General features: G+C 40.4%; 1 protein-coding gene across 4 annotated transcripts in view; it reads right to left on the reverse strand.

Moving 5' to 3' along the window:
- Positions 1-22,747, reverse strand: part of drd2a (dopamine receptor D2a) — a 235,195-nt gene that overhangs the window by 53,115 nt on the left and 159,333 nt on the right. For 3 of the 4 annotated variants that reach the window (XM_061972984.1, XM_061972981.1, XM_061972983.1), the window contains exon 2: positions 12,033-12,343. In XM_061972984.1, the coding sequence (XP_061828968.1) occupies positions 12,033-12,343 (311 nt within the window). Of the gene's footprint in view, positions 1-12,032; positions 12,344-16,993; positions 17,028-22,747 lie in introns of those variants that run through there. The other variant, XM_061972982.1, reaches the window with a different exon arrangement.

The following is a 22,747-nucleotide window of genomic DNA, read 5'->3' on the forward strand; positions in this document are numbered from 1 at the left end:
GCAGATATGTCTTACTTTATATACACACCATAATAATACTTGTATGTTGAAGCACAGTACAATCTATCAAGCGGTGTGCCTTCAAAGCTTACCAAAGTCGTATTAAAACATTTTGATGGATTTTTGAGTGCCGTGTGTAATCTTCTATATTGTCAATGAAACATATACAATGTTGGTGTTGTTTACTTGAGTCATATTGCCATCATATTGCAGTCTACATGTATGTATTATGTTTGACTGCCATCTACTGGTCACACTTATCACTACACCATGTACCAAATAAAATTGCTACAAGGTCAGTAAGCAAAACCAGAAGTTTTCTGTATATAAGGCGCACTGTTGAGTTTTGAGGAAAAAAAACACATTTTAAGTGCGCCTTATAGTCCGGAAAATATGATACATTAATACATGCAATGATTGACATCTAGATTGAACACTAAACAATGTATAACAATTGACATGTATGCTCATTTGGAGTGTGACGATATTTTGGGATATTTTATCTTTTGATGCGATTATGAATACGCTCTCGTCGTGTACAGTTGTTTTTTTGCCGCCATAAACCTTGTGATTGTTCCTCCTTAGTGAGTCGAATGCCCGTTGTTTGGTTAGCTTAGTCATTAGCACGCGTCCCCCTGGCTTGTTCTCGGTGTGTCACATATTTAGACTCTTGACTCTTGAACGCATCATAATAATCCCCTCAATTCCCCCCCAAAACGGATTAACTCGCTGGAATACAAAGACAATATAAGATACATCCGTAAACGCGTATGCATATGCAAAAGTGCAATATATTTATCTGTACAGTAATCTATTTATTTATATCTGCACCTTATTGCTCTTTTATCCTTCCATCATATTGCAGTCGACATGTATGTCTTATGTTTGACTGCCATCTGTGATCCTGCACTACAGCGAGCAATTGCAACGACATTTCGTTCTTATCTGTACTGTAAAGTTCAAATTTGAATGACAATAAAAGGAAGTCTAAGTCTTAGTCTAATGTTTAGCCTCATTTTTTGGTGATAATGCTCGTTGATAATAACACTATGGAGGTGATTATTATTAACTTAGGGGAGCGGCTTCGCACTGTAAATCGAGACACAACAATCTGCTAGCCGCTTGTCAGCCGTGGGACTGTACGGTAAATCGTGTCAACCAGAGGGGATCAGCGTTTTTGGTCGGCATTAAAAGGCAATTAATTGGCAATGGCGATTACATACCTAATCCATGGAAATCGTCTGGTACAGATCAATGATCGATCAATAGGCACGTCCCTTATTTTGGTGGTCTGTTTTTGATGAACTATCAATCCCATCATCACCACATTTTATTGTGAGCATATTGTATCGTATTGTGAAGTACTCTGGGAGTCACAGCCCTAATACTGAAGACCGAATGTGGTCATTGTCTAATCACTTGTAAAACGTGTAATGATTGACAATTAGATAGACCAATGACAAGCGGGTGATGTAATTGTCCAATCAAGGAGAGCACACTCATCGACCAGCGCTTGGTTACATTGTGGAAATGAGCACTGACAGCCCACCCGTCTCGCCTGTCGTCAGCCCACCTGCTTCCTCTCACGGCTGTGAAAGGGTATGAGACGTATGTATCGCGCTGGGCGATTAATCTTTTCTCCCAAAGGTGCTGTCTTATCAAAATTAAGAGCCCTTTTAAAGAGTCGTCTTTTGCAGCTCTCAGCTACAAGGATCTGACATCAGCTGAGTGGCCTTGTCCTTGTTGGAACCTTGTCCCCTTTTGGCTAATATTTTACCACGTTCAACACCTGACATTTGTCTTGTCAATGCCAAAACAAGACCCCGTCCTTATCTCCTACACTGCGCTTCATCGGCAACTCCGAGCTTGTTCGTTTCACCAACTTTCACTTCGAAACCCAAGCACAGGGCAGGTCACATCAGAGGAGGAAAATACGTTAATGAAATGAGTAACTATTCATTTTGTGTCTTTTTAACACCCTAACAAATGATTTTGGTAACACTTTAGTATGGAGAACATATTCACCATTAATTAGTTGCTTTTTAACATGCAAATTAGTAACATATTGGCTCTTAATTAGTCATTATTAAGTACTTATTAATGCCTTCTTCCGCATGGCCTTAATCATACAACCAGTAAGCCATCAACTAAGAGTCTTCCCTCAATAACCTCAGAATTATTGCTTATTAGTAACCCTAACCCTAACCCTTATATGTTCCCCTAGTGTCCAAATAACTCTAAATTAAGTCTTTGTTACTTAGAATATGTTCCCCATACTAAAGTGTTACCATTTTTTTTTTTTTCTCGACATGATCTCAGTTGTTTGGCTAATGAGTTACAATCTTTTTCCCAATTCAAACGGAGTCAGCAATCGGACTTAATATGCATAGGTGCTGTGATGAGAAATTGAAAATGCAGGCTGGAAAGGAAACTGAAAGAGCAATTTGAAAGTCAGTTGGAATTAAATGAAGGTTTGTATGCAATAATAATAGTGTTTGTAAGAATTCAAAACATTGTTGCCTGATGAAATTATTGCCTTTGTCAACACGATAAGATTTAACATATTTTCCATTACAGTGTAGCGCAACTGTCAATGCAAATATGTTTCATAACAAGTTCAGTTCACCACCAGAAGTGTCCTTCAAAACTAGGTTGTGTGTGTATGTGAAGGGATTCTATGGCCCCTATTCCTGGGTGGATCTCCAGTGAGAGGGTTAAACGTTTTGCAATGCAATCTGCTGAAAAGGGTGCAAAGCCCCAATCTACATAGCAATTGCGGTCAAAGTTGGAATTGCCACAAAACACATTTTAAGATATTCAACATGCTACTACCGTCTGGTGGAAAAGTGGATAGTGCCCCCCCCTACAATTTGTCACATTTCATGTGTCAGGTAAACCGTGAAAAATGTTATTAATGCGCACTGAACAATAAAAAAATCCCAGAGTCACTTTATTTAGATATTTTTTTTAATATAGTTTTAACATTCTGTAAAACGGGTTTTACATTTTATATATATATATATATGTATATATATATATATATATATATATATATATATATATATTTTTTTTTTAAAGGGTGTGTTATTTTTAGTTAATAATCATTAACAAACTTTTAACTTTTTATTTTTAAATTTTTTTTACATCTGCCTATCTCCCGTTTTTTTTTTGTTTTGCCTGTTTTATTTGTATTGTTTTCTACAAAGTGCCCTGGTGTCTTACCCGTTCCTTAGCTAAAAATGTGTACGTTTTTTTGGTAACATCTTAGTATGGGCAACACATATTCACCATCAATTAGTTGTGTGATGATCTGTCACTTCATTTCTGTTTGTTTCCTTGTTTTTGTATTTACTTCCCGTCAGTGCTCTTATTTTGTTATATTTCCTGTTTGTTCCGCGGAGCACTGTTTTTTCCTCACCTGCCGTTGATTGGCAGCCGGTCCACACCTGCTGCCAATCAACATGTATCCTATTTATACTTTGTCTCGAGCACTCCTCAGTGCTCCATGATAACACTTTATGTTGGAACTGTTGTATGCAAGACTGCTTCATTTCTTTGTTGATGATAATTAAAGTCATCTTACCTGCTCATCGTCCTCCTGGTTCTTGCATTTTGGGGTCACAAAAACGGCAGCCATGCAAGTTCCCGACAAGTTGCTTATTAACATGCAAATTAGTAACATATTGGCTCTTAATGAGTCATTATTAAGTACTTATTAATGCCTTATTCTGCATGGCCTTATTATACAACCAGTAAGCAATTAACTAAGAGTATTCCTTCAATAACCTCACAATTATTGCTTATTAGTAACCCTAACCCCAACCCTAACCCTTATATGTTTCCCTAGTGTCCAAATAACTCTAAATGAAGTATTTGGTACTTTAATAAGCAACTACGGTAATTAATAGTGAATATGTTCCCCATACTAAAGTGTTACCGTTTTTTTTTTTGTTTCTTTGTCAAACAATGGCAAGGAAAAACGTGAGTGTAAAGGAGATTGCTGAGAAAAAGAGGCGGATCATATTCATGGAATGAAATGAACAAATCATCTAAACTCACGACTGAGGTGTGCGTGTTGTCGACTTGGCAAACCGGTGCGAGCGTAAGACTGCAAGTTCACACCATACTAAAGCGGAATGAGACGATAATGCCCGCCAAAGGAGCTAAAATAATATCATAAACCAGGGGTCACCAAGGCGGTGCCCGCGGGCACCAGGTCGCCCGTAAGGACCAGATGAGTCGCCCGCTGGCCTGTTCTAAAAATAGCTCAAATAGCAGCACTTACCAGTGAGCTGCTTCTATTTTTTAAATTGTATTTATTTACTAGCAAGCCGGGCTCGCTTTGCTCGACATTTTTAATTCTAAGAGAGACAAAACTCAAATAGAATTTGAAAATCCAAGAAAATACTTTAAAGACTTGGTCTTCACTTGTTTAAATAAATGCTTTTTTTTTTTTACTTTGCTTCTTATAACTTTCAGAAAGACAATTTTAGAGAAAAACATACCGGGTGGATTCAGGCTGGGGACAATACATGATCCACCAGAACCTGGTTCGACCCGGGGCTTTGAGGCAGGCAACACGGGTAAAAATTAGGTGTGTTCATGGGGATGTGCACGAGTACCCGATGATGCCAGTGGAAACTTGGTATAATGGGCAAAAGCATAATGTCAAGGTTGCTGTAAGTGTGCACCTTACGCCCTCTATACTTTTAGGCACAGATTGGCCGGGATTTAATAGTTTAGTGACACAATGCATGGGGGTGTGTTCACGGACCGTAGGAGAGGGGAGTGTCCGCGCCGTTCTCAGTGGCGACGCGAGTGCATCCGAGACGGCAGGGGGGGAACCGGCGGGGGCTTCGCGCGAAGCTCCTCCGGAACCCCGGTGAGCCCCCACGGAGGATTTCCCCCTCGAGCATTCTCGCGATGAAACTTTGCGTGCGGCCTGGGACCAGGTGAATTACATCGACGATCAGCTGGTGCACCCGGGAACAGCACGGGTATTCCCTTATTTTTCAATTATTAGGGACAGGTTATACCGAGTGAGCCGTGACACTCAAACAGGCGAGGAATCCACCCAGTTGTTGGTGCCAAAACGCCGCCAGGAAAAGGTTTTCCAGGCCGCACACTATAACCCCATGGCTGGCCACATGGGGTATGAGAAACACTTAATCGGGTCATGGTCCGATTCTATTGGCCGGGCATCCGGGCAGACGTGCGCCGTTGGTGTGCTGCCTGCCCGGACTGCCAGCTGGTAAAACCCAGCGGCCACTTAGAAGGCGCCCTTGCGCCCATTGCCGCTCATGGAGGTCCCTTTCGAGAGAATTGGTATGGACCTCATCGGACCATTTCATCCGAGTACACGTCTTTGCGCTAGTCCTGGTGGATTACGCAACGCGTTATCCCGAAGCAGTGCCACTGCGCTCCATTTCGGCAAAAAGTGTCACGCAGGCCCTGTTTCAGGTCATCTCCCGAGTTGGAATCCCGAAAGAGATTCTGACTGACCAGGGCACGTCCTTTATGTCACGCTCGATAAAGGAACTATACGGGTTATTGGGAATTAAAGCGATCCGCACCAGCGTGTAATACCCACAAACAGACGGGCTGGTGGAGCGGCTAAATTAGACGCTGAAAATTATGATCCGTAAGTTCATGCACGAGGACAAACCAAATTGGGATAAATGGCTGGATCCCCTAATGTTTGCGATGCGGGAGGTACCTCTTCAGGCTTTGCGCCTTTTGAGTTATTATACGGCAGGAAGCCGCGTGGGATGCTGGACGTAATTAAAGAAAACTGGGAGGAGGGTCCAAGCACCAGCAAAAGTTAAATTCAGTACGTCATGGAAATGCGAGCAAAACTCCACACGGTGGGGCACCTGTCACGTGAGAATTTGCCCAGGAACGTCAACAGCGCGCGTATAACAGGGGGACCCAGCTACGGAAATTTTCACTGGGAGAAAAAGTGCTTGTATTACTCCCAACATCCAGCGCAAAATTATTAACCAGGTGGCAAGGGCCCTTCGAGGTCACACGGCAGGTGGGGGATGTGGATTACGAGGTTCGACGCTCGGACCGGGGTGGAGACACGCAAATATACCATCTGAACCTGCTGAAAACATGGAAGGAGTTCGGGCCCGAGATCCCGCGCTCGGCCCTGCCCTCTTCCCTTCCCTGTGACAATCTGCTCACGTTAGCGCAAAAAGCGGATGTTGATAAGCTGCAATGGCGCTTCTCTGATGTGATCTCCCCTCGGCCCGGGCGCACAAACCTCATCCAGCATTCTATTGAGACTAGCCCGGGTTACGGTGCGGTCTCGGCCATACCGCCTTCCTGAACACAAGCGCAAAGTAGTTCGGGAGATATTAAAAACCATGCTGGAATTGGGGGTAATAGAAGAATCCCAGAGTGCATGGTGCAGCCCCATCGTTCTGGTAGGGAAGAAGGATGAGTCTGTACGATTCTGTGTGGATTACCGCAAGGTGAATGAAGTATCACGTTTTGACGCATACCCAATGCCTCGGGTCGACGAGCTCCTAGATTGGCTAGGCTCTGCTCGTTTTTTCACGACACTGGATTTAACCAAGGGCTACTGGCAGATTCCCTTATCACCAGGGTCCCGGGAATAAACGACCTTTTCCACTCCGGAAGGTTTATACCAGTTCGTGACGCTTCCGTTTGGCTTTCAACAGTGCGCCTGCCACGTTCCAGCGCCTCATGAACCGGGTGCTGCGCCCTCATGCGGCATATGCAGCTGCTTACCTGGATGATGTCATCATCCAGAGTAGCAGCTGGGAGGAGCACATGCGGCGGGTGGCGGCAGTGCTCGAGTCTCTGAGGCGGGCGGGGCTCATCGCAAAATGCGCAGTTGGCTGGATGAAGGTACAGTATTTGGGGTACCACTTGGGAGGGGGACATGTGCGACCGCAGGTGGACAAGACGGCGGCGATCGCGGCCTGTCCACCCCCCAAGACGAAAAAAGAGGTGAGGCAGTTTTTGGGACTGGCGGGCTACTACCGCCGGTTCATTCCCAAGTTCGCAGACCTGACCAGCCCACTGATTGACCTCACCCGAAAGGGTGCCCCAGATCTGGTCCAGTGGACGGAGCAGTGCCAGCAGGTGTTTGTGAAGGTAAAGAGAGCCTTCTGTGAGGAGCCGGTTGTGCACATGCCTGACTTTGCTATCCCCTTCTGTCTGCAGGCGGACGCGTCGGGCAGGGGACTGGGGGCGGTACTGTCCCAGCGGGTGGAGAGCGTCGACCGCCCCGTATTGTACATCAGCCGGAAGCTCTCGGACCGAGAGGTGAGGTACAGCACGGTGGATTGTACTGTGCTTCAACATATGAGTATTATTAAGGTGTGTGTATAAGGTAAGACATATTATCTGGTGTTTTGTTTCGCAATATTATGCAAAAGCTACTATTCTTACCTTCTGGTACCTGCTGATCTGTATTTGGGATCTGCATAAATCCTGAAAAATTGCACATGTCCGCCTTTGTAGTCCGTGACGATAAGCTTCTTATTTTTCTCTATCTTCTTGTTATGTGACATTCATCCTCCGCTGTTGCCATTTCTAATATACAGTAGTGTAAAGTTCTTACTTATATCTGTCAGTAAACTTGCCATGAAAGCGCTAACCTAAAAAATAGAATTTCCCCTCGGGGATTAATAAAGTACTTTTGAATCTTAATCTGAATCTAAAACATACCGGTGTAGTGAGTTTACATTATTCACCCAAGGAACTTTAGTTATTAGAGAGTTCCGGTCGGACGTTTTTTCACGGGACACATTGTTACCGGATGAGGAGATGCTGCCTCGTTATTGATTGAAGTAAAGCCTGAATGTCATTAAAACAGTTAGCTCCATCTTTTGACACTTCTTCCACGCCCGTCCTTGCACGCTACACAGCGACAACAAAGATGGCGGGGAGAAGACGCTGTCGAAGGCGAGCCACGTAAATAATCCTGAACTGTCTGTAAGCGACTTGAAGATGATCTGTAAAACCACCACTACATGTTATGCAGACCACAAGGAGGTCTTTTACATTTAGAAAAATAAAAACTGACTCCGTTAATGCGGCCTATAATCCGGTGTGCCTTATATATGGAAAAAGATAAAAATTAGACCATTCATCGGGTGTGCCCTATGGTTCGTAAAATACAGTAATTGCTAGAATAAACAAACATTTGCACGATATTCAAAATTTTTGAGTTTCGCCTGTATAATGTGTGTGGACAAAATAACAACATTAAAAAAGCCTCTCTCTCACTCTCTCTCTCTTTTTCTCTCTCACCTGTAACCCCATTTTGAAAAGGTATTATTATAATTTTTGTTCCAAATAATACACTGTTGAAAAACAATTCTTGAATCGAAAATTGTGTTGAATCGAGAGTCGATTCTGAATTGAATCATTGCTCCAAAAATCTAATTCAAATCAAATTGTGAGCTGTTGTAACATTCACAATTTCCATTGACCTGACGTTTTATAAAACAGTGGAAGTAAACACACAACTAGTATTTGCTAAAACATTGAGAATGATAGGATTCAATGAGATCAGGCTTTTTCCTCAAACTTTTTTTACATTTTGATGTATTTTAATTTACCTTAGTTAAGCATGTTTAAAATAAACTACACTATCACCAATACCTTTTATTTGTACCCTGCATTGTACTAATTGACGACTCCCGAGACACACTTTCCATCACCTTTGTTTAATATGTTGAGAGAGACGTGCACCTGGGGTGGTAAATGCTGTGATGTAATGTGAGCACAGTGCTAATCCTCATGATTCACTGTAAATCACTGGAGGATTAGTGACCCTACCTTCGAGGATTGGCTCTCTATATTACACACAGTGACCTGGTCAGGAATAAGAAAAAAAAAAAAAAAAGGATAAAGATGAAAGACATCTACAGTTTTTTTTGTTCCATGTTTTTATTCTAAGGTTGCCAGTGCCAATGAGCCATCCTCAAGATTTCATTATATCGCAATGTCAAATTGTGTATTCCTAAAGGAGGATGAATTATTCATAATCATCATCATGTGGCCTGTGACTTCTGCTGTGACATTTTGACATGTGCACGGTATTCTGTACATTATCAGCTCTACTGCTGACGTGATGCCGTATTTACATTGCTGATGTGACCTTCACCTTGAGCCTTCAACCAGCTGATGAATGCAAATGTGACACGATGTATAAGGTGACATACCTCAAAGATTCCAAACTTAAATGCCATCTGCAGAGTTGAAAACATATGCTATTTGGATATTTTGAAATATTAACCAGCTTAGATTTCACAAAAAAAAGTTCTAGAACATAGCGAGCAGAGGTCTAGCAACTCCAAAACAACATGTCCTTGTATATACAGTATTTGGATTTGTTTACATTTTAACACTGGTTCATGTCTTCGGTCTGTGTAGCGTTCATATTTGAGCTCAAGTGATCTCAGTGTTTCCCAAACATTATATAAGCAGATATATACCAGTAGGTTGTGATATGAGATATTTACATATAAATATTTTGTAAAGGTTTATTCACATACCCTAATTGTTTGCAAATGAGGCCTGTAACAAGGCAGTAAAACGGCTGTTCAAACAAAGTCAAAAAGTCATTGGTGTCTTTGCGGCTTTTAAAACCATGCAGCCTATTTTTGGATTTTTCTTCTTTAACGGTCAGAATGTTTTGTATTAAAAAAATAGTTTTCATAAAACACAAGCAGAGACACTGAAAAGGTGTGTTTTTGTTTGTGCTATGGCGGGGTGAAGGTCTACAGTATTTCCTTCTGTTCAGTGCTTTGAACTGGAAATACAAATGCCGTTCCGTCTTCTAGTCATCCATAGCGTTTCTACTTGTATCGTTTTTTCTTTCATTCATCCAGCAACGTTTGTAAGTTTTACAATATAACTAAAACTGTTCATACTTACTAAACCGTCCCATGTGTGATATCTGTAAGAGTGTTTTCAAGCATTTTTGTACATGCTACCGTGATGTAATCAAGTTGTTAGCATTAGCTGATATGCTAAAACGTTTTCAAGTGTCGGTATTGGTATTAACTTACAAACCTCGTTTCCATATGAGTTGGGAAATAGTGTTAGATGTAAATATAAACGGAATACAATGATTTGCAAAACCTTTTCAACCCATATTCAATTGAATGCACTACAAAGACAAGATATTTGATGTTCAAACTTATAAACTTTATTTTTTTTTTGCAAATAATAATTAACTTAAAATTTCATGGCTGCAACATGTGCCAAAGTGTTGGGAAAGAGTTTCCTTTTAACAACACTCAGTAAACGTTTGGGAACTGAGGAGACACATTTTTTAAGCTTCTCAGGTGGAATTCTTTCCCATTCTTGCTTGATGTACAGCTTAAGTTGTTCAACAGTCCGGGGGTCTCCGTTGTGGTATTTTAGGCTTCATAATGCGCCACACATTTTCAATGGGAGACAGGTCTGGACTACAGGCAGGCCAGTCTAGTACCCGCACTCTTTTACTATGAAGCCACGTTCATGTAACGCGTGGCTTGGCATTGTCTTGCTGAAATAAGCAGGGGTGTCCATGGTAACGTTTCTTGGATGGCAACATATGTTGCTCCAAAACCTGTATGTACCTTTCAGCATTAATGGCACCTTCACAGATGTGTAAGTTACCCATGTCTTGGGCACTAATACACACCCATACCATCACAGATGCTGGCTTTTCAACTTTGCGCCTATAACAATCCGGATGGTTCTTTTCCTCTTTGGTCCAGGGGACACGACGTACACAGTTTCCAAAAACAATTTGAAATGTGGACTCGTCAGACCACAAAACACTTTTCCACTTTGTATCAGTCCATCTTAGATGAGCTCAGGCCCAGTGAAGCCAACTGCGTTTCTGGGTGTTGTTGATAAACGGTTTTCACCTTGCATAGGAGAGTTTTAACTTGCACTTACAGATGTAGCGACCAACTGTAGTTACTGACAGTGAGTTTTTGAAGTGTTCCTGAGCCCATGTGGTGATATCCTTTACACACTGATGTCGCTTGTTGATGCAGTACAGCCTGAGGGATCGAAGGTCACGGGCTTAGCTGCTTACGTGCAGTGATTTCTCCAGATTCTCTGAACCCTTTGATGATATTACGGACCGTAGATGGTGAAATCCCTAAATTACTTGCAATAGCTGATTGAGAAAGGTTTTTCTTAAACTGTTTAACAATTTGCTCACGCATTTGTTAACAAAGTGGTGACCCTCGCCCCATCCTTGTTTGTGAATGACTGAGCATTTCATAGAATCTACTTTTATACCCAATCATGGCACCCACCTCTTCCCAATTTGCCTGTTCACCTCTGGGATGTTCCAAATAAGTGCTTGATGAGCATTCCTCAACTTTATCAGTATTTATTGCCACCTTTCCCAACTTCTTTGTCACGTGTTGCTGGCATTAAATTCTAAAGTTAATGATTATTTGCAAAAAAAAAAAAAATGTTTATCAGTTTGAACATCAAATATGTTGTCTTTGTAGCATGTTCAACTGAATATGGGTTGAAAATGATTTGCAAATCATTGTATTCCGTTTATATTTACATCTAACACAATTTCCCAACTAATATGGAAACGGGGTTGTTCAATGGCATTCATTAAATTCACCAAGACGTCACTGTGGAGTTATTGAGTCTGTTTAGCTAATTGGAGAGCTATCTTCACAGCAAGTGGGTCCATGATGATGATTTCTGTTTTGTTTGGTCAGCCACTTTACTGCCGTGTTACAGGCATTGTTTGGATTTATTTAAACACACGTTTCTAAAATCTTTTTATGTAAATAACTCATTCCACACCATATATATCTGTGACTTATAGTCCGATGCGGCCAAAGTATGGAAAAATATTTTTTCTTCTAAAATTTTGTGGGTGCGGCTTATATACCGGTGCACTCTATAGTCCGGAAAGTACGGCACTATTATACTATTGTGGCTTCATGCTTTTCTCCTGGTAAAATAATGGACGTTACACGCTTAAAGGCAGACAGTGTTGATATGTGAGTAGTATCCAGTACCTCCAAGTAGACGACCCAGGGCATGACCAGCGTCGCCACCAGAAGGTCAGCGACCGCCAGACTGACGATCAGGTAGTTGGTAGTGGTCTGCAGAGCCTTCTCCCTCGACACGGCAATGCATACGAGCACGTTGCCGAACACGATGACGAAGATGAGCAGCGTGAGCAGCATGGCGTAGTAATTGTACTCGTGCTTCTGCTCTTGATCCGTCTCGTTGAAGCCCCATGTTCCATTGTCATAGAAACTGTCGTTGTAGGCATAGTGGGTAAAGACATCCATTAGCTGTGAGTGATGCAGGCCAGCCACAGGCCCTGGAAACACAAAGCGAGAAAACACCAGTTCAAACAGGGGTTCACAAACGATTTTTGCCATGTTCTCGTTTGAGACATAAGAATGGTTGTGCCACTGAATAATTTGGAGGTAATCCTCCTTTTTAATTGTCCCAATTACTCTCTGTGAAGCACCAGTTCCATTGGCAGCAAAACAGGCCCAGGGCATAATACTACCACCACCATGCTTGACGGTAGGGATGGTGTTCCCTTTGATTAAGGGGTGTTCCCTCAATCTCGTTACCTTGCGTAATGACAATAAAGCTGATTCTGATTCTGATTCTGATTCTGAAAGGCCTCACCTTTTCTCCTCCAAACATATTCGCTCCTATTGTGGCCAAAAATTGAGCAGTTTGGCCACAATACCCAGGAACACTATTCCTACCGTCAAGCATGGTGGTAGTAGTATTATGCTCTGGGCCTGTTTTGCTGCCAATGGAACTGGTGCTTTAAATGGGACAATGAAAAAGGAGGATTACCTCAAAATTCTAATTCAGGACAACCTAAAATCATCAGCCCGGATGTTGGGTCTTGGGCGCAGTTGGGTGTTCCAACAGGACAACGACCCCAAACACATGTCAAAAGTGGTAAAGGAATGGCTAAATCAAGCTAGAATTAAGGTTTTATAATAGCTTTCCCAAAGTCAATGCTGAAGAAACAAGTCCACGTCATAAAACCAACAAATTTACCTGAACTGCACTAAGTTTGTCCAGAGGAGTGGTCAACAATTCAACCAGAAGCTTGTGGATGGCTATAAAAAGCGCCTTATTGCAGTGAAACTTGCCAAGGGACATGTAAGCAAATATTAACATTGCTGTATGTATACTTTTGACCCAGCAGATTTGGTCACATTTTCAGTAGACCCATAATAAATTCATAAAAGAACCAAACTTCATGAATGTTTTTTGTGACAAACAAGTATTTGCTCTAATCACTTTATCACAAAAAAATAAGAGTGTTAGAAATGATTGGAAACTCAAGACAGCCATGACATTATGTTCTTTACAAGTGGATGTAAACTTTTTACCATGACTGTGTGTATTTTTTACAACCAAAACAGATGCAGAAGGGCAACATCTGTTGAAGGTTCAACAAAATTATCAACGCTCAGGGGCCATCAACACTTTTGAGTTTTGTCTTATTGTTCAATATTGGTCAGCTATAATATTTCAGCTCTATTTTTAGGTGGAAGGTTGTTTGTTTTGTATTTGTGTAATTGCATTTCTACATTGTTTGAGAGGCCAGTAAATATTGTCAGTTTCTTAACTGTCAAGAAAATTAACGTGCAAATGAAAATACAGCTTCACCACTGTAGTCAACATTTTTGCACTTAAAGGTGAACTGCTTACTGTTACCGAATGTGCCTTTAATTCACAATCCTTTTGAAATGATCGAATCATGTACATAGTATATGTTATTATAAATGTGCCTGGTAATACATTACATTTATACCTACAGTGTTCATATTAAACATTGATGGAATTGTTTGGATGTTTTTTAAGTGCTTTATAAGCATAATAAAGCTACTCTCATTGGAGTCATAATCAGCGGACTTTCGCTTGCATCTATTTATTCTTTAGAAAATAGAAAAACACATGTGTGCTTGTCTCACATAAGGATTGTGAATAATAGACACAATGTAATAAAAAGTGCAGTTTTAACCTTTTTGACCTAGGGGCCCTACTTTTCCACAACAGAGGGACCCGGGGCCCACACAAATTTTAACACTGATTTAGTCATCTTACTATTGAGTTTAATCATATTCAAAAATTATATTTAAGCCACCTACAGTTCACAGCATTGTCAAATGATATGAAACCATTAATCACAAATATTATCAAGACTTAGGTCAGGATGATTACAAAAATAAATACTAATCAAATATACAGCAAAATAAGGGACTCATACAAACTGCTAACATTGCTAAAATAAATAAATTATAACTAAATTTATAATAAATAATACCATTATGTATGTTTCTTAACTGTTAATAACATTAAAATGCAACTAAAAATACATCTTCAACACTTTAGTCATAATTTTTGCATGTTTACATTTTGCTGTAAGTCTGCTCCTATTATTAATGCATTATTGCACATCTATAAATTAAATGGTTATGGACTACCATTCTTCTTAAAGCCAGACAGTTGTCGTTTGAAATTACTATAATGTTTTGTCATGTCTTGTATCTGCATTTTTTTCCCTCTACAAAATAAAACAACGGAATGAACATCCTCCAAGCTGGTGATTCCATATTTCCCATATTTTTAATCGTCCATAGTTGTGAGTCTGTGTTGTCAATATGTGCCTTGTGATTGGCTGCTAACTGGAATCAACTGGGATAGACTTTCACTTACCCTAATGAGGACATACAAACAAAATGGATAATATCCACTCATGTAATGTGATTGCTGATGTGGCTTTAAACTTGCAACGAGCTTGTTTCTTAAAAGGTAATGACTTTTGTTGCTGAAAGCAAAGCGAAGACTCAAGGAACAAACCTCAGAATCAGTTGTCAACTACTTCCCGCTGTTTGAAACACCCACAACACAAACACACATACATTCCCTCCATGTACGAATTTCCCACTGAAGGAAGGCAGCAAATGCAAGAAGTTATTCAGACAGGGAAACAAAGTTTGCACAACCCAGCATGCGCCTCGGCTCTTGCCTCCTAAATAGGGTTTTTTTCTGGCTGTGTATTCTTCCTCACTGCCACAAATATGGCTAGAGAGCATCATGCATGGTTTACACACAGCAGCTTTTCCCTACCACTTCACAATAATACACTATTAAATAAGTTTTGTGTTTGTATTTATATATCAGTGACGTGCGGTGAGGTTGATGGCTGGTGAGGCACTGACTTCATCACAGTCAGATTTACAAACATATGAACCCTAAAGAGTATCTTATTCACCATTTGATTGGCAGCAGTTAACGGGTTATGTTTAAAAGCTCATACCAGCATTCTTCCCTGCTTGGCACTCAGCATCAAGGGTTGGAATTGGGGGTTAAATCACCAAAAATGATTCCCAGGCGCGGCGCCGCTGCTGCCCACTGCTCCCCTCACCTCCCAGGGGGTGATCAAGGGGATGGGTCAAATGCAGAGGACAAATTTCATTACACCTAGTGTGTGTGTGACAATCATTGGTACTTTAACTTAACTTTAACTTTACACATACAAACTGTAGCACACAAAAAAGCACATTTAATAAAAAAAACGTTATTATGGTCTTACCTTTACTTAGAAATTAAGTCCATGCGCCGCAACTAAAGCCCTCACTTAAACTTTCCACGTGCACGATTGAATCTATTTAAAAAAGTGTAACTGAGGGTTTATAAATGTCGCCTATACTGTATGAAACTACAAAATAACAAACACGGAGGCTCCAGTTTACACGAGGACCACTTTATTTACTTTCTTTCAAAAACCTCCGCAACGTGACATCACTTCCGCTCTTAGTGCCTTCAAAATAAGAGCTCAAGGCATATAGTGTATAACAGCACATAACAGGAACTTAACATCACAAAGAGGAAAGCCCATGAAAATAGGTTACAAAAGTTATTTAATAAGAAGCCAAAAAGTGCAAAAACAATAATGTTCGTGTTGGAGGAGTTGTGAATTAGGTACACCTGCAGTCTGCAGGTGTATCTAATGTTGTGTCCCTGCAGTCATTCACAACTCCTCCAACACCAACATTGTTGTTTTTGCACTTTTTGGCTTCTTATGAAATATTTTTTTTAAATAGATTTAATCTTGCACGTGGAAAGTTTAAGTGTGGGCTTTAGTTGATATAACAATTCTACGGCGGGGGTGCAGGAGGCGAGCCTCAGCCAGTGCGTCTTTTGCAGCCGTTTTATGATCGCTCAGCACAAGAAATACTTTACACACATGCAGTTGTTGACAAAATACACTGTACATTATATACCTCAGCTACCTAAACTATGGAAATGTATAATATAATTCATATAGCAATACGGTCTCACTGCACAGCAGGCCAGCAGTTAGCCGAGTCATTGCGCAATCCATGTTGCGGCACTGAGTGACGTGCCTCAACTGGCTGCTGTTCACCGCACCATCTCTTCTCAGTATTTGAACGGCAAATGTGAAAATTCAGCGATTTTGAATAAAAATAATCTAAAACTGGTGAAGTTAAATGGAAAATAACGTTATAGTATAATCACTGGATACATATAACAATTTAATTTTTTTCTTTTCTTTTTACATTTTTTTTCTTTCCATGATGGCAGGTGAGGCGGGGCCTCACCTGCCTCTAGTGACTGCACGTCACTGATATATATATATATATATATATATATATATATATATATATATATATATATATATATATATATATATATATATATATAAATAATACTACCACCACCATGTACAGAACTTTTGTCAAGACTTGGACTTTGGGGTTTGTTTTCCCGGAATGCAAATGAAAGTTGGCGCGGGCAAGGCGTGAAGGTAAAGACATTATTTATTTTACACTAACTAAGGAACAAAAAGGGCGCTCAAGGCGGAAGTTCAAACTTGACTAACGAAACAAAAAGACTTGCACGTGGGCAAAAAACTGTGGACCTGAACAAAAGTCGCTAACTGTGGCATGAATAGAACAAAACTTACTTGACATGGCATGACGTGCGCAGAGGTAAGCAGAGTGAATGTTGCCAGGCCGACCAACAGAAAAAGACAGGCTTTAAATAACAGTGACATGATTGGTGACAGGTGTGTGAGTCCAAACGTGGAACAGGTGAAACTAATAAGTAGCCATGGAAACTAGACAAGGAAGTGAAAAGGCAGGAACTAAAAAAAGTCCAAAACCCAAACAGAACATAACTTAAACAAAACATGATCCAGACATGACAACTTTCCTCCAAGAAGGTCATATCTTTGTCCATGTGATGTCAGATGAAACAAAAATTGAGCTGTTTGGCCACAATACCAAGCAATATGTTTGGAGGAGAAAAGGTGAGACCTTTAATCCCAGGAGCACCATACCTACCGTCAAGCATGGTGGTGGTAGTATTATGCTCTGGGCCTGTTTTGCTGCCAATGGAACTGGTGCTTTACAGAGAGTAAATGGGACAATGGAAAAGGAAGATTACCTCCAAATTCTTCAGGACAACCTAAAATCATCAGCCTGGAGGTTTGGGTCTTGGGCACAGTTGGGTGTTCCAACAGGACAATGACCCCAAACACACGTCAAAAGTGGTAAAGGAATTGCTAAATTAGGCTAGAATTAAGCTTTTAGAATGGCCTTCCCAAAGTCCTGACTTAAACGTGTGGACAATGCTGAAGAAACAAGTCCATGTCAGAAAACCAACACATTTGGCTAAACTGCACCAATTTTGTCAAGAGGAGTGGTCAAAAATTCATCCAGAAGCTTGTGGATGGCTACCAAAAGCGCCTTATTGCAGTGAAACTTGCCAAGGGACATGTATCCAAATATTAACATTTTGACCCAGCAGATTTGGTCACATTTTCAGTAGACCCATAATAAATTCATAAAAGAACCAAACTTCATGAATGTTTTTTGTGACCAACAAGTATGTGCTCCAATCACTCTATCACAAAAAAATAAGAGTCGTAGAAATTATTGAAAAGTCAAGACAGCCATGACATTATGTTCTTTACAAGTGTATGTAAACTTTTGATCACGACTGTATATATATATATATATATATATATATATATATATATATATATATATATATATATATATATATATATATATACACACATATACACTACCACTACTATGGTGACGCAACCAATGTTTATCAGTCCTGGAACTTTTCTGACACACCTTTCACATTGTGGTCGTCATTAGTCAAGCACGTTCATTTAATGCTGTGCTTAAAACATTAGAGAGCTGAACTCCCAATTTAGCAAGCACTCTTGCACATTGTTACTGCATACTTGTTATTTATCATTAATCTCTATTTTTGTGTTATTGAATTAATGGATTATTTACCATACGGCCCACACTTGTTTTTGCATCAAACGTGACAACAAACTAACTAATAAGCTATTAATAGAGCCGTTTTCTATTTAACAAAACACAATATTGCATATGACAAAAGCGGACGTCCGACCAATAGCAGTTTTGAGAGAGTGATGCAGACTGACGGTTACATCAACATCCCACAGGGAATAAAAAAGCCTCAGAAGTCCTTCACAAACACAGCGGTTTCCATTTCTTTGTTCACAATATCCAACCGTTGAAACGCTTGAAGGATGCGATTTTGTTAAGAACCGACTCCAAGGTTGGTGAGAATACATCGGGAGCATCAGGCTGGCCCGGAGCAACATGGTGCACTCAACCTTTTTAATACAAACCCCGTTTCCATATGAGTTGGGAAATTGTTAGATGTAAATATAAACGGAATACAATGATTTGCAAATAAATTTCAACCCATATTCAGTTGAATATGCTACAAAGACAACATATTTGATGTTCAAACTGATAAACATTTTTTTTTTTTTTTGCAAAAAATCATTAACTTTAGAATTTTATGCCAGCAACACGTGACAAAGAAGTTGGGAAAGGTGGCAATAAATACTGATAAAGTTGAGGAATGCTCATCAAATACTTATTTGGAACATCCCACAGGTAAACGGGCAAATTGGGAACAGGTGGGTGACATGATTGGGTATAAAAGCAGATTCCATGAAATGCTCAGTCATTCACAAACAAGGATGGGGCGGGGGTCACCACTTTGTCAACAAATGCGTGAGCAAATTGTTGAACAGTTTAAGAAAAACCTTTCTCAACCAGCTATTGCAAGGAATTTAGGAATTTCACCATCTACGGTCCGTAATGTCATCAAAGGGTTCATAGAATCTAGAGAAATCACTGCACGTAAGCAGCTAAGCCCGTGACCTTCAATCCCTCAGGCTGTACTGCATCAATGCATCAAGAAGCGACATCAGTGTGTAAAGGATATCACCACATGGGCTCAGGAACACTTCAGAAACCCACTGTCAGTAACTACAGTTGGTCGCTACATCTGTAAGTGTAAGTTAAAACTCTCCTATGCAAGGTGAAAACCGTTTATCAACAACACCCAGAAATGCCGTCGGCTTCGCTGGGCCTGAGCTCATCTAAGATGGACTGATACAAAGTGGAAAAGTGTTCTGTGGTCTGACGAGTCCACATTTCAAATTGTTTTTGGAAACTGTGGACGTCGTGTCCTCCGGACCAAAGAGGAAAAGAACCATCCGGATTGTTATAGGCGCAAAGTTGAAAAGCCAGCATCTGTGATGGTATGGGGGTGTATTAGTGCCCAAGACATGGGTAACATACACATCTGTGAAGGCGTCATTAATGCTGAAAGGTACATACAGGTTTTGGTGCAACATATGTTGCCATCCAAGCTACGTTACCATGGACGCCCCTGCTTATTTCAGCAAGACAATGCCAAGCCATGTGTTACATCAACGTGGCTTCATAGTAAAAGAGTTCGGGTACTAGACTGGCCTGCCTGTAGTCCAGACCTGTCTCCAATTGAAAATGTGTGGCGCAATATGAAGCCTAAAATACCACAACGGAGACCCCCGGACTGTTGAACAACTTAAGCTGTACATCAAGCAAGAGTGGGAAATAATTCCACCTGAGAAGCTTAAAAAATGTGTCTCATCAGTTCCCAAACGTTCACTGAGTGTTGTTAAAAGGAAAGGCCATGTAACACAGTGGTGAACATGCGCTTTCCCAACTACTTTGGCACGTGTTGCAACCATGAAATTCTAAGTTAATTTTTATATGCAAAAAAATAAATAAAGTTTATGAGTTTGAACATCAAATATCTTGTCTTTGTAGTGCATTCAACTGAATATGAGTTGAAAAGGATTTGCAAATCATTGTATTCCGTTTATATTTACATCTGACACAATTTCCCAACTCATATGGAAACAGGGTTTGTACATGGAGAACAAAACAAAGTTAACATCAGCACGGCTCAATGCCGAACACGGGAATACTTTTTTAAAAAAGGCACCAATTTGCGAACTCTGTCAAAGTGGAAATCTTTGACAATTGAGTTGATCGGTGTGTGCAGCTTTTACCGATAAATAAACACAAAGGAAGAAAATGACTGCAATTGTACAGCACCCTGCTGTTTTTTCATCCATACTCCACATTGTGTGAATTCAATCAATAATAATACGAGAAAATTACCAAGACGTATGGAAACACAGACACTTTCAGAAAAGTAGATGTAAAGCATTTATTCATGCTCTACTAAGGACTCACTGACAAACGGGAAAAGGAGATTTTGGAGAGTGCTGACAGCTGCCGTCAAGCATTGCACAAGAACCGTACTCAACATCTCTATTGGGAGACCATCTTACCAGAGGTGTGGACTCGAGTCACATGACTTGGACTCGAGTCAGACTCGAGTCATGAATTTGATGACTTTAGACTCGACTTGACAAAATGTAAAAAGACTTGCAACTCGACTTAGACTTTAACATCAATGACTTGTGACTTCACTTGGACTTGAGCCTTTTGAATTGACATGACTTGACATGACTTGCTACTTTCCCCAAAACCCAAAGATGAAAAAGTTATTCGGGAGCGCTCCGTATTTTTCATTGTGTACTTGTCTATCAGCGTTGCGTGTGTCAGCTGGTGTGGTCTCAGTACAACAGCCAATCAAATTAGATCTACTTTGTTTTCATCACACAGCATTCATCCAATCAAATTGCAGGACAACCAACGAAGAAAACATGTCCAAACCACACGCCAGTGAACAAAAAATGATACCTAAAATAATTTCGTTTGGGTATAAAAATTACGAGGTGGTCAACACAAAACGGTTTGCAGTATGCAACACATGCGGTTCGAAAATTACTGATGGAGAGGCAACAACTTCCAACTTCGTCCGGCATTTGAAGTTGCACAAAGAACGGTAAGTTTTGAATGTAAGATAACGTTTATTGGCTAAGTAACGTGACTTTTATTTGCTGTGTAGTTAAATCAGTGAGGCTGTAAACTCACTGCTAACGTTATAACGTTATTGCAAACACGGGAATCTGTTGCAGTTCACTACCTTATTCATACTTTTTGTTCAGTGATTTTTTTAAGCAGGGTTACGTTAGTCAATATATCACACGTAACGTTAGACGGCGGTCAGCAGCACCGCGTATTTTAGCCACCTAAAAAAAGACAAAAATAGTAAAATAAAGGTCAGTTAAAATGTATACTATATTATGAATATGTGTACCGTTTTAGCTAGCTTTCTGACATACTGTTGGTTGTTTACCTCAGTGGTCCCCAACCACCGGGCCGCGGCCCGGTACTGGTCCGTGGATCGATTGGTATCGGGCCGCACAAGAAATATTTTTTTTTTTTTTTTTTTTAATTAAATCAACATAAAAAACACAAGATACACTTACAAGTAGTGCACCAACCCAAAAAAACTCTCTCCCCCCTTTTGTTCTGGGCATTGAACATGAAGACTCTTCCTTCACTGTTCCGAGTGGCCATGAGAGTCTTGGCAGTGCCTGCCTCCAGTGCTCCAGTGGAGCGAGTTTTCAGCCATGGTGGCATCATACTACGCCCCCATCGTGCACAAATGACTGACAGACTCTTGGCTAATTTGGTCTTTTGCAAATGCAATGCAGCATAGGGCCCTGACATATAATAAGTACAACTTTTTTGTTATGTTCACGTATATGTCATGTTTTTTCAATGTTAACACTTTTGTACAAATAAGTACATTTGCACTTTATTTTTCAATGTGTTTGTTCTGTAAAGGAAATAGTTAATGTTTAAAATGACTGGTTAATAGTGCTATTATAAAGTGCAATGTCAGCACAATTTTCTTTCCTGCAATTTAAAATGCACTTGTTTTAATAAATAAATACAGCGTTTGAAAAGCATACACAATCTGTGTTAATATATTAGTATGTGGTTAAAAGGACTTGAAAGGACTCGAAACTCAAAATGCAGGACTTAGGACTTGACTTGAGACTTTCCAGTCTTGACTTTGGACTTGACTCGGGGCTTGCCTGCCTTGACTCGGGACTTGACTCGGACTTGAGGGCAAAGACTTGAGACTTACTTGTGACTTGCAAAACAATGACTTGGTCCCACCTCTGCATCTTACTATGAGCTCGCTCATCAGAAACACACTGTCAAAATTATTTTTTTTAACTTTATGTTCATTAATCTTTCTAAACCCTGTAGAACCTAATACGATCAATATGCAACTCTCTACTTGTCGCTTCTATCCAAATCACATGAAATACATTCATATAAATAAATAAAAACTGGACAACATCTTGAAGATGCTGTGTGCTCTGCATGGCAAGTATAATGCTTTGTCTCGCCCGTCAGTGTGTGACGTACTAAACTATTTCTCGTCATCCAGCGAT

This window comes from Nerophis lumbriciformis, linkage group LG17, assembly GCF_033978685.3.
Source record: "Nerophis lumbriciformis linkage group LG17, RoL_Nlum_v2.1, whole genome shotgun sequence".
NCBI classification, from domain to species: Eukaryota; Metazoa; Chordata; class Actinopteri; order Syngnathiformes; family Syngnathidae; genus Nerophis; species Nerophis lumbriciformis.